A 17,333-nucleotide genomic window follows, 5' to 3' on the forward strand; every position below is an offset into this window, starting at 1 on the left:
TTCTCACATCCCAATTCTGATCACTCCAGGGCCAGGGTCCTGACTCCAGAATTCTAATTCTTAAGTACTTCAACTGTACTGTCTACCCAAAGATATCGAAAGGGAAATTTAACTTGTTGAAATAAAATACTTGAATGATGGGATAAATAGCAGAATGGACAGAACTAAACTTAGTGGATGGAAATATGGAGCCCAGGAATTATCTTAAAATGTACTAATAAGAAGGAAAGTGGAAACTGTGAAATAAAACTCAAAAGACATGACCCAGGAAGTCCAACATCTATTTTATTGGAGCTCCAGAAAAAGAGTAAGCAGAATACGAAGAAAGGAGTGATACAAAAAATGGCAAGCAATTGATAACCAGAATATTCAAGGGATTCCTGTGAATCAACAAGAAAAAGACAGGAGGAAACCATTAGGAAAAAGATGGACAAAAAATAGAAAACATCTTCAAAAAAAGAAAATCAGGAGGACATGATAAAAATAGTGACATCAATAAAATGGTGGAACGGGCCACCCCAAGCTTTCACTCCCTGACAGAAACATTGAAAAATCAGCAGAAACTGTCAGAACCAATTTTGTGAGAACTCTAGAACTTAGATGAAAGCTTATAGCAACTAAACAAAGTGCTAAATCAAGAAAAAGTCACCACAAAATGGTGCCTCTTACTGATAGTGACTATCACCTTCTCTTTTGTGTGGTGGCCATCTTAAAGCAGCAGCAATCATAGAATGGCCTCTGTTCCCAGGGTGGAACAATTTCCCTGATTGCTGAAGGAGCAGAGCAGATCATATTCACAGATTATTGTGCATGCTTGTTCTAACATGTTTGGGAGACACATGAAGGACTAACACAAGGTGTTCTTCTCTGTTTCACCTAACTCAAAACTCAGACTGGAGAAGCTCAGAAACACCACAAGTCAAACTAACAAAACTCAGATGCCTAAGGCAAAAGATTACAGTCAAATTATATAATAGACTACCTCAGGCAAAATCTGGGAAAAGTGTCTTTGGGAAATTAGGACACTCAAAATAAACCATACATATTGGGCAATTTAGAAAGTCATGTGCATGACCAGGGCAAGACACATGCTCAGAAAAGACTCGAGAAGACTGAAAGCTTTCATCTGAACCCTAGGCTTAGTGCAAGCCTGGTTAAGATTTGGAGGGCCCCCAAACAGAGTCAATTTGCAAAGACTTGTAGAGCTGCTGATATTTAAGGAAGTCAATATCAAAACAGTATTTGAGGGACAGAGGAACAAAAGATAATAAACAGAGGGTTCTGTGACTACATGGACAAGGAATATAGTCTTAGCAATTGTAGTCTGGGAAAGTCACTAAAATACAAGGAATTGCACACTTTAAATAGATGCATTTTGTGGTATATGAATTATATTTTAACAAAGTGATTTAAAAAGTCAGTGGCTTGGTATACTAACGTTTAGTGGGGAATGGCTTTATTTAAGGCATAAGTTAATAATTACCAGTAAATTTATAAAAATGCTTACAATGGGCATTTACAGCTTCCCTCCCTGCCCCTCAAGTATTAGAAAATATTTCTATTTTTCAAATCCTTGAGATGAGTGATAGAAAAATGAGAGAAGTTCGCTGTTTTATAACAAGAAGTTTACTAGGTGAGACAGAGTTGGGAGAGGCATTCCCTTCTAAGTAGAAACCTCTGAAAATAACAGAGAACAATTATAGCATAGGGCAATCTATCAGGTGAGATATAAAAAAAAGAATTTAGACCCAAATGCTCCTAGTTTACACACTGCATTATCAACTCTCTCTTTATTGACACAAAGGAAAAACAAAAGCTTAGTCAGATCTATAGTCATCTCATTGGATAAAATTACTAACTGCTCATCTCCCTTTTGCAACAGAACAAACTCTAAAAAGGAAAAATTAATAATATCCTTTGCTTAATAAATATTCTGGTGGCCTGGAGAGAGTTCAGGCAAAATAGCCATGGATGAAGACTGCCACTATTAGGAGGAGGATGGCATTGACATTCACTATAGACCTCCATAAGGGCTTCTCAGATGTGTCTGTCAGTTTCTTCTCCTGGGCTTCTTTCTCCTCTTTACTCAGCTTGGGGCCCTTATTCTGCAAACCGCAGAATAAGTCATAAGCCTTCCTGAGACATCCATGAGTTTCTTCAGGATTATCTGAAACCGAGAAAGATAAACAAGTGATCACAAAACATGGGGAATGAACTCCTGTCAGTGTAGTACAGATGACTGTAAAGAATGATTATGACCACTTCTAAGCGTTAGAGGAATCCCTGAGAAAATATAGATAACTTCGATTCTATAAAAATAGAAAACTATTGCACAGCATAAAGTTCAACAAAGTAAACAAGTGACAAACTGGGGAAAACCATTTGCATATTATATCACAAAGAATTGAATATCCTTACTGTTAATGGGTTTCTAGAAAAGAATACCAACAACTCCATGTAAACATACTATAGAGATGAACAGAGTTCAAAGAAAAAAGACAATTCTTAAACTCACTCAAAAAAGAGAAATTCAAACCACATGGAGATATCACTACACATCTATCAGCGGCAAAAATTCAAAAGTCTCATAATATGCTATATAAGTGAGTCTATGTGGAAACAGGCAATCTCATACATTGTTTATGAGGAAAATATGATTCAACTCCCATGGAGGGAAATTTGGCAGTATATAGCAAAAGTGCATAGGTATTAATCTTTTGACCCTAAACTCAAACTTCTCAGAATCTATCTCAAAGGTATACTGGCAAGAACAATACAAGGCTATTGTACTACTTTTAGTATTTATGTACAAGGTTATTTGTTGCAGCATTAGGAAATTTAAAACATACTTCAAAATTCAAATGTCTATAAAAAAACCATAATGAAAGTAAAACTATACTTAGAAATAGATGGCAAAGAAAATTCTACAAATTAAAAGCCATGAGATGCAGCAAAAACATGACTTTGAAGGAAACGTAGCCTTAGTTATTTACATTATACAAGAAGCTGAAAATTAATGAAGCAATACTCAATTTAAGTTAGAAAAAATAACAGCAAGATAAACCCAAATAATGTAAATGGTAGGGTATATATATGAAAACAGAAAGTAATGACATAGAAAAAAGATAATAATGGAGAGAATTAACAAAGCCAAAAATTGAGGCTCTGAGAAAAGTAAAATAGACGTCTTTAATGAGATTTATCAAGAAAAAAGAGAAATCACAAAAAATTACATTAGGGATTAAAGAGAAGACATAATTATAGAGGTAGAGATAGAAAAGACAATAAGTATATATTATGAACAACTTTATGTCAATATATTTATAATGTATACTAAATGTACACACTCCTAGAAATACATAATTTTCCAAAACTGATTAATGAAGAAATGGAAACTCTAAATAGTTCTATGGACATTACCTAAATTGAATCAATAGTTTAAAGCTTCTCTCTCTCTCTCTCTCTGTCATACACATGTATGCAGAGGCCCTAATGGCATTATTGACAAAATACCAAAATTTCAGTGGAGATAGCCTTCCAATCTTATTGAAATATTTCCATAAAATGAAAAAGTGGCTACTTTCCAATTTATTCTATGAGAACACTATGATATAAATACCAAAACCAGACAAAGTACAAAAATAAAAAATCGTAGGCCAATTTTTCCCGGGAGCATTAATATACAAACCCCAGAGGAGTAGGAGGCATTGACTCTTCCTTCAATTTGAAGAACCCAAACCAAACCAAACAATTAGTGTACAGTTTAAGACAACATGTCCTGAAGTGCTAAACTTTGTCAGTGGTTTAAAAAATATCAGGTAAGCAAAGAGCCACAGGGATGGATGCTGGAGAAATTTTCACAAAGAAAATGAGATTAGAACTTAGTTGTAAAGGATAGATATTTTTTTCTCTTGGAGAGGAGGTAGAAATATTTGAGGGAGCTTGGTATATGTGGGGGAAAAGTGAAGAAATCTGCCTGAGTGGAATAGTTGGTGTTTTGAAGAGAATAGTGAGAAATAAGGTTGGAGAAGAGATTGAGTCTAGATGCTTAATCACAATCAATCAATATTGATTTGTTAAACATTTAATATGTGGCCAGGAGCAGGAGAGATTGGAATTGATTTTCACCTCGAGTTGGCACACAGATCCATGGATGGATGGTGGGTGGATGGACAGATGGACTGTGGGACAGGCAGATTGAATGAGTAGATTTAATATGTAACAAATTGTCTAGCTTAATGGGAAGATAAGATTTTAAAGTTTTATTTTATCATATCTAACAGCTTTTTCAGAAACTGAATTTAATGGCATTAAAAAAAATCCACTACACCAATTCAGGTACATAGAGTCTCTACCGAATATAAATACCAAATATAAAGCAGATACTACCTTCATCAACATCATCATCAGCTTCTTCACGTCTTTTCTCATCTGCATCTAAATCGATTCGTTCCTTTGTACTGTTCCGAAGAGCCCAGCACAGGCGATGCAGCTACCCAGAGGCCATTGACAAGTGCATTAATAGTTAGCAAATGTTCACAATAATACAATGGTATTAGTACAGCTTAGAAAAGTACAGATAAAAACAAAAAAAGATTTTTTTACCACACTCATTCATGAAAACACACTAATCATTTTAAATTATTTCTGTTTTTAATTCTTCTGATAGTTATTAGAAACTCTTAAATAACATGTTTAAAACTTCTACTTCTGGATTTCTAATTTCGTAAAAGTCAAAGATTTATCTAACTTACACTATACCCTGCTATCATTGTCCTTATCATTCAACTGCTATTAGGTACATCATTATTACTTTCAGTTTGTTTAGTGGTTATCTTTGTAACTTTAAATATTTTCTTAAGTTCCAATTCTGGATCCATCATATTTTGATAGTATCTATGTACTATCATTGAGTTACAATGGCACCTTATAGCTTTACACATCTGTTTCCCAGTCCACATTCAAACTTCTGTCAACTTTATCATTATTTTAAAACTGTCAAGCTTTATAGAATTTTAATTGTTTTCCATAAATATAATTAAGATTTCCATACTTAATACATTGATTAAAAATTTTGAAGATAAATAGCATTTGTTATTATGTAACTTCTTTGTGTACGTGCCATAGATCAAGGACAACTCTAGATCATCAAAAGGAAATTGCTCCAAGTGTCAAATGGGTTTTTATTTTATTTTATTTTTTACGCCTACAGCATTTGGTCTTCCTAGGTGGTCTCCCATCCAAGTACTACCAGGCCCGACCCTGCTTAGCTTCTGAGATCAGACGGGATTGGGCTTGTTCAGGGTGGCATGACTGTAGCAAATGGGTTTTTAAAATTATAATTCATCATATGCTCAAAGTCATGCTTCATTTTAATTGGCTCATATTTGACCCATGACTTCTTTTTATAGATTTACTAGAATTTGTATTTGGCTTTCTTATTTGTTGTTGACATAACAAGCATATGATTCACCTTAATTCTTAATCTTAGCATTTCTTATACTAAATTTACTTTCTTTGTTAAAATTATATTATTAGGACTCCAAGTACTTTCTAGTTTTGCCAAAAAACGATCATCCTGAAATTTCTTTTTACTGTTCTGTTAGATTATGTCCACAACACTACTCATGACTTTCTCTGAAATGGCTGAGTTTTATCAGTCCATTTTGAAAATTCAAACCTCACAGTATGTTAATGAAACAAACATAATTTAGAAAAATGATCTCATTGGTCCTTCAGACCATTTTTTTCTAAAAATTAATAATAAATTATGGTTAATGGTTATTTCTATAGGCATAAAAGAGTTTAACATTTGTATTTACTTCTTTGAAAACTGTAATATGTTTTCTAGTGTTCTTTCAGTGTAAATACAGTGTAAATATTTAGTTATGAATTCTGGTGAAGTGTCTTTGGTAAAGTAATTTAATCCACTTGTGTGGTTCAGGATTCCCCATCCACATATATAATCTACTTCTATTTACTACTCTTCAAATAAATATGCAAATAAGTATTGTTTCAAAGATTATGCATGATGAATGCAAAATAAATAAAAGTACATGTAGTAATAAATTCAAACAATATTAGTATATAAGCAATATTTAAATTAAAAAAATGACTAATATTTGCTGGTCTTCTTAGTGCCTCTCCCAGTGATACCTCTTATTTACAGTTTCTGGTATATACGCTTTAAGCTTTTCTATTCTCAGACAAATATACATACACATACTTATAAGTACTTAATTTTTAAAAAGTGATAGTATACGATATTGTATTATGCTATGAGTGTTTCCCCCACTTAACCATATCATGGACATTTAAAAAAGCAAACAAATCTTGAGTGCCTCAGGATTTTGAACAGTGTAATATTCAATGGGCTATTCCACTAGTGACATAAGTTTGAGTTGTCTCCATTTTTTCTATTAAAAGCTTTTTGCAGAGAAAATCTTTATACCTATATTTCCTGTATTTCTATAAGTATTTCTACACAATAAGCTCCTAGAAGTAAGGTTGTGTGAAAATTTTCAAATTGATAAATACTGCTTAATTGCCCTCCTACAAATTACCAGCAGTTTTGGAGAGTGGGCATTTTTCAACAACCTCACCAACACTGGACATATTTACTTTTTTGCCAGTTCGAAAGGCAAAAAGTGTATCTTATTGTTCTACTTTTTCTCTGTCCCCTGGCATTATATGCTTTTTATAAACCTCTGTGTCAGTGTTTGTGCTTCATACAAAATTCTACTTGTCCCTAAACAGGCCCAGCCGAGGTGACAGCTCTGCTTTGAAGTATTTTCCAGTCTCTTAGGCAACACTAATTATTCACTTTCTGGCATCCTATAACAAAGGTATAGATTTACCTTCCAAATTCATTGTGGAGTTATTTGCGTAGGAAATCTATTTCCTAATTCCACGTTTTTTAATTCACTGGTGCTTTGCAAATGTTAGGTACAAATTGTTTAGTTGAATGACTGCATAATAATCTCTTAGGTTCCTCCTAGTGCTTATGGTGCTATGATTCTGTTGCCTGGGGCTTGTATACCAGTTGAAGCTTTAGAATAACTCTTATTTTAAAATGGGCATATATCTATTACTCATTACTCACATGTATATCAGGAATGGGCTTTGTTAACAGGGAAACTCCCAGGATGACCAGTATGGAAACAAGAAAGAGAATAATGGCAAAGTACAGATAATGCACTCCACAGATGATTTGGGGACAGTCACTGGCAGCCAAGCAACTCTCCGTTCCATAGACAAACTCTGCAATCATACGAGTGAGGCCCATCACAAGCCCAATGATTAGACCCCAGAAGGCTCCCTGCAAAAGAAACAAGAACAAAGTCAGGGGATTTAGACAAGATGAGAAGCTTGTTCCAGTAGGCCATAATTATCATCGTATCTGCTTTCTTTACTAAGAACCAACGAATAGCTAACCTTGAGCACAAAGTCACCAAAGTAGGGAAAAGGGGTTAATATGTGTGTTTGCGAGGGGGCCGTTGCTCTCCGTGGTCCTGAAACGTCATTGCACTATCGATTCTCCAACTGCAGGACGCTACAGGTATCCACTGCTTTTGGAAAGTGCGTTATGTACCACTTTGCTTTTATGGAAGATCTACATTAGTACTTGTTTTTTTCTAACCAAAAGAAATCAGAAGATTTTCACTTTTTGGAAAAGGTGAAAAGTGAAAATAGTGTTCAGTATGTTTTCCAGTGAGCCGTTACAGAGGCCACGTGCACCAGAGCAACAAAAATGGCCCCACCAAGCTCCTTTCCTGGGAACCACACTCAGCTTCTCAGTATCAAGCTGCCGTGGCTTTGAAGTGTGTCTGTGAGCATCTGTGCTTTACCATGATTTATACTGTGCATCGGTTAGCAAGATGTATGTTAATGTGGAAGCGCTCCAAAAATTTTCCGTATAAATTAACGATAAATGCTTCTTCACTTTATGCCATTTCAGCCTAGGAAAGGTTTCATAGAAACACTCTACTTTCAGATAGTGGGGAAACCTGTGCTGTCTACTCTGACCCAAGCTTTAATTTACCTTGACTTCTATTTTATATATAGATTTAAAGAATATAGATTTTGTAGAATAACAGAAGTGTGACGTACAATTTACAGAGTTGGTATTAGATAGTTATGAAAGATCTATCAAACTTTTGACAATTAAAAGCATTTATTCTCTCCGAGAAGTGGTTGGGGTGGAAACACGTGTCCCCTGTTCTCCTGATCAAGATGTTATGTTTAGGGGAAACAGTATTATATAGAGATTAAGAGTATGAGCTTTGGATGGACGAGCACCTGAGTCTGAACCCCAAGATCCCACTTACTAATATTAATTAACATTTGGAAAGAAAAGCACATGATATTAAGCTCCTGCAACTGTCACTCATCTGAAAATTACAGTAAGGCTAACACCCCAAAACAATTAGTGACTAAACATACATGGTCTATAATAATCAATCAATTTTAGATATATCATAATGAAATTTAACATATTTTGAACCATTACTACTGTGGTAGGTTTTATTCTAAGCACTTCACATTTTAAAAATCTCTTTTAGTCCTCACAGCAATCCTATAAGGTAGCACTGCGATTATCTTCATTTTACAGAGAATTAAATGGTTTGCATAAGATCACAATGAAATTAAGTGGCAGAGGCAGGACTGGATCCTGGCAGTCTTACTCCAAAACTTGTGTTCCTCAGCACTGTGCCATGTATGTATATAATATTTCGTAAGAAATATAAAGTCTGTACTGTCAATGTGCACTATATGTTTACACACTTTAGTGAGAATTAGAAATTGTGGCTGACCACAGTTGGAATTAGTTGGGTCTTGAGTCATAAAAATTGGGTGGAAAGAATACATTTTTCTACCAGTGAAAGAAATATTTTTTTCTCACTCCAAATATTGAGAAAAAAGCTTCTCAATATTTACTTACTTGTTCATTGACTCTTTTACAGAAGATGGCAAGCAGAAAGACAGCTGCAATTGGAGGCCCAAGATAGCTAGAAATTGCTTCTATGTAATGGAACAGTTGTCCATTTTGAGATACCTGTACTAATGGGACCCACAAAATGCTGATGACAATTAATAGAATGATAAATAGCCTGGGAAGAAAACAAAATGGTTTAAAGATTAGACAAAAGTATTACTAGTACTTCCATTGTGCTTTAGTTCTTTAATGCATGCTTGTGGCCATTCATTGATTTTCCAAAGAAAATCAAGCCCCTCGACCTCATGCCATGCCACGCTTAATGATTATCCATTAATAAAATGCCAATAAAGCATTGCTTGTCTACGTTTAGTCATAATAGCCTCAACTATGAGATTAAATATTCATTTACAAAATATTTTCAAATGTCAGCAATTAATAATTCTCTAATGCAATTTATGCAATGTATCAATGAGAAAAAACACAACACTATTTCTAAGTAATTATTTGTATGATAAAGCAGACTCCTATTTTGGTCTTTTTTCCTAGATTGACAAACACTCGGTTTGCACAGGTAAGAATGAAAATGAACTCTCCAAGAATGCTGCGTGAATTGGCCAGAAATGCTAATTTGTGCATTTTATTACTTGAGTACTTTGGCAGGTCGAAAGAATTGGTGAAAATACTGATATGCTGTAAAAATCTATTAGAAGCTCTTGGAGTCCAGAGAGTACGACTTTTTAAAACTTCACAATATTCTGTTCTTGTTGTGTGAATGAATGAACAGCAATAATTTATTGGGTTGTCTGTAAAAGGTCATTGCACATGTTGTGCTCACCTGAAACAGAGAGGTGGGGGTTGGGAGAACTGAGGACAAGCATTTGGGCAGGAAATTGAGGTCAATGATCCCATTAAGGTTTATAAAAACTCTGCAACCTTGCAATAACTAAATGTGATAAACCATGGGAAGTTCAAGCACAGTGCCTAGAACACAGTTAAGCTTCAATAAATAATACCTGCTATCATTATTACTGTCATCATTGGAAAGCAAATCATGGGCCTCCTATGTTATCTTCAGTTATTTTCTATCTCACAGGTAATAAAAATCCAAAGTCCTATTATGGCTTAATGCATGACTTCACCTCTGGCTCTTTCTGACCTTGTTTTCTATCACTCTTCCTCACATGCCAACTTGTTCCTCATGTTCCAACCTCACCCCTTGCTGTCCTCACACATACCACACGTGTGAGTGTTCCTTACTGTTTCTCCCCACAGAGCCACAGGGCTCACTCCAAACTTCCTCAGGATTCTGCTCAAATGTCCCTGCCTCAGGGAGGACTTCCTGAGCAGCTGTCTTACATAGCCCCTAACCTTTAATCCTGCTTTAATTTTATCCAAGCATTTTTTTTGTTATCCAATATAGAATATATCTATTAATTGTCTTTCCACAAAGGTGTAAATCTCATAAATCAGGAAATTATTGTTCACATATATGTACCTTTTTCCATATTGTAATCTGGGAGATAGTAGCCATTTAATAAGAGAGAGAGGAAAAGAAAAACTCATTAATTTATCATCGAGACTCAGAAGGGATTCATACCCTTGGTCATAAACCTATAAGTGAAGTGCTGAATCTTTGGCCTACTGAATTCTAGCTCAACAGTTTCTCCACCAATGAAACACAGATGCTTCCCTGGTCTTCCTCTCCTATAGCATTTGTCCAGAGTCGAGATCTTGATCGATGGAGCCCTTGGAATTTCTCTCTCAAGTGCTTAATCTACCAAAGCAATTGTTACTGTCTTCAACAAAGCATGGTCTTTTAAAATAGGTGGTCAGTTTCTCCTGATACTCCATTTCTTAATGAACACAGTTGGTAAACTCCTCTGCAGTAGTGTGTGGATGGCCCTAATACGATACTTCCTTCAGAGAAACTTCTAAAGATGATGTGTTAACAGATGAGAGTTGGTGGGAACTTTATACCCCAAGAAAAACATTGATGGAATTTCATGAAGATGCGGTTGAGAGAGGGTGTGAGGAGAGGAATAAGAGACACCAGAGGCATTTGAAGGCCTGGAAAAAGCAACTATTTCGTTTAAAAGTATGGCCCCACGTCTTGTATTTGGAAAGAGGTAAAGTTGGACTGAATGTCCTTTAATGTCCCTTTATCTACTCTAGAACTCTATGATTAGTTTATTTTTTCCAGAGAAATTTTAGACAGAAACCAGGATTCTCTCACCGTCCAGCTATAAGGAGCTCTTTCTCTGATGCCTGCTTTCTAATCTTGGTGTAGAGGTCCATGGTGAAGAGGGTGCTGGCGCTGTTGAAGATGGAGGTCAGGGAGCTCATGAGAGAGGCCAACATGACTGACAGCATCAGGCCTCTCAGTCCTGGGGTCAGAAGAGGCGCAAGTGCTGGTTAGGAATTGGATGATCTATGAGGGCCTTGCCAAGCCAGAATGGTTCAAAGATAAAAGTGTCACCTGGCACATTTACAAACCAATGTGCTTATCAACACATACTATTATGTGGCATTTCCTGCACATTTCCTGGTTATTTGAGAATAATCTAGTATAGAATTTTAGTACTAAATATAAAGTTAGAGATCATTTGCTGAAACTGAAATTTGGAAGAGAGGAAACAGTGTTGTATCATCTTTTTTTGGGAGGAAGAATTCTTGGCTTCCTGGACTTAAGAAACTGGAGAGGAAAAAGCCTAGTAAGTGGTTCTGTTGAAGAAGACTTTTGTGGGCCAAATAAAGGGTTTTGAGATATTATGGCAAATTCATTCTTCGATTCCCTCTGTTTGTTAGTTATGCCCCTAAATTTCATAGGATAAACTGTGGAATGGGGTGGGTGGGTAATGTCACTTGGATCATACCTTCTTCTTCTTGACAACGTTTATATGTGTCAGGGAGGAGAAAGGTCAAAGAAGTGTTAGCTAATCTCTGATGGGTCTAAGGTACAAGATCACCTGGTTACTCCTGAATTGTATACGACGTGGTTTTGACATGTATACATTGTGAAATGATTACCACAATCAAGCTAATTAACATATCCATTACCTCACATAGTTATCATTTTCTTGTTTTGTGGTGAGAATACTTGAGATCTAGTCTCCTAGCAAATTTCAAGTATACAATACATTGCTATTAACTATAGTCTCCATACTGTACATCAGGTCTCCAGAACTTATTTATCTCATAACTGAGAGTTTGTACCCTTTGACCAACATTTTTCCATTTCCTCCACACTCCCAACCCCTGGAAACCATCATTCCCCTCTCTGTTTCCAAGAGTTCCACTTTTTTTAGGTTCCATGTGTAAGCGATGTCATGCAATATTTGTTATTTTGTGTCTGACTTATTTCACTTGGCACATTGTCCTTCAGATTCATCTCTGTTGTTACAAATAGCAGGATTTCCTTCTTTTTTAAGGCTGAATAATATTTCATTACTTATACATCTGTCTGTCTGTCTATCTATCTATCTATCTATCTATGTATCTATCTATCTATCTATCTATCTCATCTATCTCTGTCTATCTAATCTATCATCAATCAATCAATCAATCATCTGTCATCTAATCTGTCATATATCTATCGATCTATCTATCATCTATCATCACATTTTCCTTATTCATTCATGTGAGCATGAACATTTCTTACCATTAGGCATCAGTTCCATTACCAGCATTGGGTAGGCATAGTTAGTACAGCCAACTTTAATGCCACAGTGTTTCACACATTCAGAAGGTACGACACAGGCCACTTTCTCTGAGGATAGATTAAGAAAAGTGGGTTTAGTGAGTGGGGCCCACAAAGGTAATATCTACAACTGTCAGACACAGAGACAAGTTGTAAGTTCATGGGAGAGAGGAAAAAAAGTTTGCCTGGAAATTGGAGATTCGAATTTGAATGCCATATCATTAATCTGGTCCATTTTTGCCTAGAATATGACTTCCTAAGTGTCTCACACCTGTAGCTCCCCTTGCACTACCTAAGGGGCAGGATTTGTCTTTGAAGTATGGCTCAGCTAGAGCATTAGAGCAAACAGAGGGAGTTCATTCCATCCTCCAGAAAAGCTGCAAGAGCATAAATCCTTCCAGCAGCACAGAACTCCAGAGATAAAACAACAACAACACCCAGGAAGTTCGCCCTGTGTGCTATCATTTAACTCAGCGTTTTCCACCTACCTCTAAGAAGAGGTGTCACTTGTGATGGTTGTTGGGGTGATGACCCATATGGGATGATGTCTCACCTCACTGTGGCAGTTGCACAATACCTTTTTCTTGCTTAAACAATATTGTGACAACAGATAGGAAAAATGGATTAAAAAAAAAATCACCCTGAATACTGATAATTTAGGATGTTAGCTGCTTTAAATTTTTTAATTCCTTCTGATCCTTTTTCACAGAGAAATGTTTTTTTAGTGTGTGTGCATAGTAATGGTAATTGTTGAGATAATATTTTTGTAGTCTGCTTTTTTCATAATATAATAACTTTAGCATTGTCCCAAGTTTTGAGACAGTCTTTAGTCTCGTGTGCAGTTTTCTGTAGAGAGTGTATACAAGAATGTCTTTGGCCATTTCTTACTTGTTGGATATCTATATATCCTTTATTGTTATAAACAACACTGAAATAAGAAGGGATGTTGCAATAAGAAGGGATGCTGGTCACTTGATGTTCATCATAACAAGATTTCAGATAAATAAACTGATGCCCAGTTGAGAAAAGATGAAGTGGATTCATTGTTATATGATGGGTTGCCCCAATAAAAAACCAGATGCCTCAATTAGCCAAAAATTATTCTGACATATTTCCTTCACTCTTCATAATAAAGAAAGAAAGTTGAATTTAAGGAATATTTTCAATGTTAGCAGTTACTCTCAGTTGACTTAGAAATTAAAGTACCCCAACAACCAAATTCCAAAACAGTGAAAGTGGGTACAGTTCTCCAACCATCTTAGAGGGACCAAGAAGTGATAGTGCATCTCCAAGACATTTCTTGAAGACGTTTTGGACTCAACCACACAGCTTATCTAATTCATATTTTCCCAGTTCTTCCTCATCTTCCTGCATTATCCTCTAGACTTGCTTAAGTCCAAGCCATTCATGAAAATGACAAAATAGACTCAAATGCATACAAAGAGACAGGCATGCAGTGCAAAGAATATAAGGGAACAGAATGTCAAATATGCCATTTCTTTCTCTCTTTCTTTTTTTTTTTTGCATCTGGTCCTCTGTACAAGGTTATCTCCACCTGGAATTCTGTTTTTACTTCCATACATAATGAGATTTCTAGTTATGAAGGTTTAAATACATCTTAAAACCACTACTCAGAATTCAAGCATATGTAAAGAGGACTTAGGATTCAGGATTTGCCTGTGTACAGGATGCGGCTGATCATTCCTGGCATCACCATGAGGAACATGGGCAGTAGCTTTAGATACCCACACATGATGCAGGCAGCCTTCACGTGAGACATGTTCTTGCCTGATAGGCAGCGCTGCACAATAATCTGTTGGGAAAACACAACACAGTCATGAAGCAACCAGAGAATGAGTTAAAAGAAGGAGAGTGCCTCTTTTCAGAGATTAATGCTATAATATGAAATAGAGTCATGACTAGAGGAGAATATGAATTTTGGAGTAAAATCAGGACTTGAATCCCTGCTCCTCTTATATGAGTATTTGACACCTGTGAGTTTCAGGTTTCTCATCTCTATATAGGGTTATCTCTTGCAGGACATTCTTAATATTTGGTATAATGTTGTAAGACTCTTGGTACATAAAATTCAATACACATTACAAAAATTAAAATATGTTAACAGCTCCTGGGCTGCATTGCAACTAAAGTGATGTGCTCTTCCAGAGACAAAGCTTCACTACTGATCTTTGCTGCAAGTTGTACCTTTAGTATTGTAGGCACTAAATAAGGCACATATTCATCAGTATCTCTCTACTGTTGGGGAGAAAGTGTCCCCTTGAGAAATCAAGCCCATTGCCATAATGTCAGGCAGCCATCAGAATAGAACCCTGAGACCTTCATTTCTAGATTTCTTCAGAATATTCTGAGGACCTCATTGAATTATGAATAAAATATGATGGTCCTGGGAAAATCAATTCATATAATTTCATAATTTATACTTAAGTTGTGTAATCTCTTGACTAAGAATTTTCTAGTAAAACAGGATTTCTACCCATAATGTCATAACTTCTTGACATTTTCTTCTGAAGGAATGTCAGAAAATAGGGATTTTTTTTTCTGCTTAATTCTCTTTGGAGAAACAAATCTATTAGGGATAGCAGCAGTGTCATTTAGTGCTGGTAGAGCAGGTGATTTTTTTCAGATAGAGGGCTAGAAGCAGACAGTTGTAGGACAACACAGATTACAGATGAGGCAGGGAGCCCTGTGAGCAGACAAGCAGGGTCAGGCAACAGAACCCAGAGTAAATGTGAGGCCTCTTGTAGGAGGTAAATCAGGTGGCCAGAGGCAAAATATAAATAATGAAGATAGTTCTATAGATCAAGGGTTAAAGCATGCATTCTTTGGTAAATATGTTGCAAAAAGTTTATTATATAAATTTACATAATGAACCAAAGTTCATTATATAATAAATTTTTATATAATAAAAGTTTATAATATAAAGAAAAAACTGATCCTGCACTAACATCACAAGTGACCATTGATACAAGATGGGCTAAAATTGTGAAATTACAAGTTTGAGCTGACAGAGACGATTTATGGTGAGTAAAACTTAAAAATAATAAAAACAAATTCAAATGCCATAAAAAGGGACATCCAGAAAAAAAAGATCTTTGAAGTTATAAGTACAAAGGCAAAAAAAAACAAAACAAAAAAACAAACAAAAAAAACACTTCAGGATAAAGTTGAGGAGGTTTCATATAAAGTAGAACAAAGTAACAAGAGATGGAAAATGCAAAGGAAAGATAGAGAACCAGCTGAAGAACACTAAAAAATACAAGGTCCCAAAAGGAAAACAAAGTGGAAGAAATAAAAGAAATAATACCTCTGCTCCATTATTCAAGAAATTAATTAATGGATTAAACAGGCTCACGCTGGACAATCACAATGGATAAAAATAGATCCATGCATAATAGTACATTGTGGTGAAATTTCAGAATACTGAGGACTAAGAAAAAACAAGCTCCCAGAGAGAAAAGACAGGTCACATCCAAAGGACTGAGAATAACTTCAGACCTCTCAACAGTAATGATGGAAGTCAGGAGAAAATGAATCTTTAACTTGGGGAAAATTATTTTGAACTTAGAAATGTGTATATAGTCAGATGATCAGTTTAGGAAAAGTTGGAGTAAAGACATTTTCAAACATGCAAATTCACAATAAATTTGTCTCCTATCTTTTTCAAGAACTTACTGGAGAATTCAAGTACCCTGAAAGAAGGAGTAAACCAAGAAAGAAGATGATGCAGAATACTGGAAATAGGAGATTTAATTCAAGAATTAGGCAAAGGGAATCCTAAATATGGTTGTAAAGAGGATTGTGGATTAGAATGGATACCAAGCATAAGAAGTGACCTGACAGTTTGTGAGAAGCCAAAGGCTCTGGGAGAAAACAAGAAAAAGAGTTGGTAGAATATTTGATGTGACTGCAAGTATTGAGAGGTGATTTAGGCAACTTGTAGAGGGCTTGGTGTTTAATGAGTAATAATTACTGAGAAAATTTAAAACAAAAAGTTAAGAATTATTTGTTAGAAGAATTTTTTACCTAGAGAAAAAAAAGCTAAAGGAAATCAAAGAATATCATGAGACTCAACCATGAATAATAATAATAATAATAATAATAATAATAATTTTAACCATGAATTATTTTTGTGTAGTCACAAAAATGGTAGCACTCAATACTGAACTCACCGAAATTGTGAATTAGATCTATTGGGAGGGTGGGAGGACAGGAGGTATGCTTGTGTGGGATTGAGGATGGAAAGTTGAAAGAGCTAAACGTTTACTTCAACTCTCATGGGAAACCAATAGAAAAATCCTAAAACTGGAAAACCGAGAGAGAACAATATAAGCATTTATTTGAATAACCCGGGGATCAATTATGAGCAAATCCTGATTCAGCGTGTCTGAGTAGCATCTGACAGCATTTATTTTTAATGAGCTCCAAGGTTACACCCATGCCAATGTTTCACAAGCCATACGTCAAGTACAAGGATTTAAATAATAGAAATACATATCAAAATATGTAACTGAAGGAGCTGAAAGTGTTTGCTTTTGAGAGACAAGTAATAGCGTAGAGAGAGGGACATCAGTTATTATCACAAGCCTTGTAGAAGTGTTTGACTCTTTAAATAATGTATGTATATATACAAAATAGAAACTAGATGCTTTTTGATGAAAGATAAAAGAACAACATAAA

At 35.5% G+C, this 17,333-nt stretch overlaps 1 protein-coding gene and 1 pseudogene across 2 annotated transcripts in view; both read right to left on the bottom strand.

The window, feature by feature from the left end:
• Positions 1–1,952: 1,952 nt before the first annotated feature.
• Positions 1,953–17,333, bottom strand: part of LOC120601870 (solute carrier family 5 member 4) — a 30,917-nt gene continuing 15,536 nt past the window's right edge. Inside the window, exons 9-15 of one of the 2 annotated variants that reach the window (XM_039861767.1) lie at positions 14,313–14,448; positions 12,597–12,704; positions 11,172–11,322; positions 8,942–9,110; positions 7,103–7,318; positions 4,390–4,492; positions 1,953–2,167 (exon numbers count right to left, since the gene is read on the bottom strand). In XM_039861767.1, coding sequence (XP_039717701.1) covers positions 1,953–2,167; positions 4,390–4,492; positions 7,103–7,318; positions 8,942–9,110; positions 11,172–11,322; positions 12,597–12,704; positions 14,313–14,448 — 1,098 coding nt within the window. Of the gene's footprint in view, positions 2,168–4,380; positions 4,493–7,102; positions 7,319–8,941; positions 9,111–11,171; positions 11,323–12,596; positions 12,705–14,312; positions 14,449–17,333 lie in introns of both variants that reach the window. The other variant, XM_039861768.1, reaches the window with a different exon arrangement.
• Positions 5,204–5,321, bottom strand: LOC120602025 (uncharacterized; annotated as a pseudogene).

Source organism: Pteropus medius, unplaced genomic scaffold, assembly GCF_902729225.1.
Source record: "Pteropus medius unplaced genomic scaffold, Ma_sr-lr_union100, whole genome shotgun sequence".
In the NCBI taxonomy this organism is placed as follows: domain Eukaryota; kingdom Metazoa; phylum Chordata; class Mammalia; order Chiroptera; family Pteropodidae; genus Pteropus; species Pteropus medius.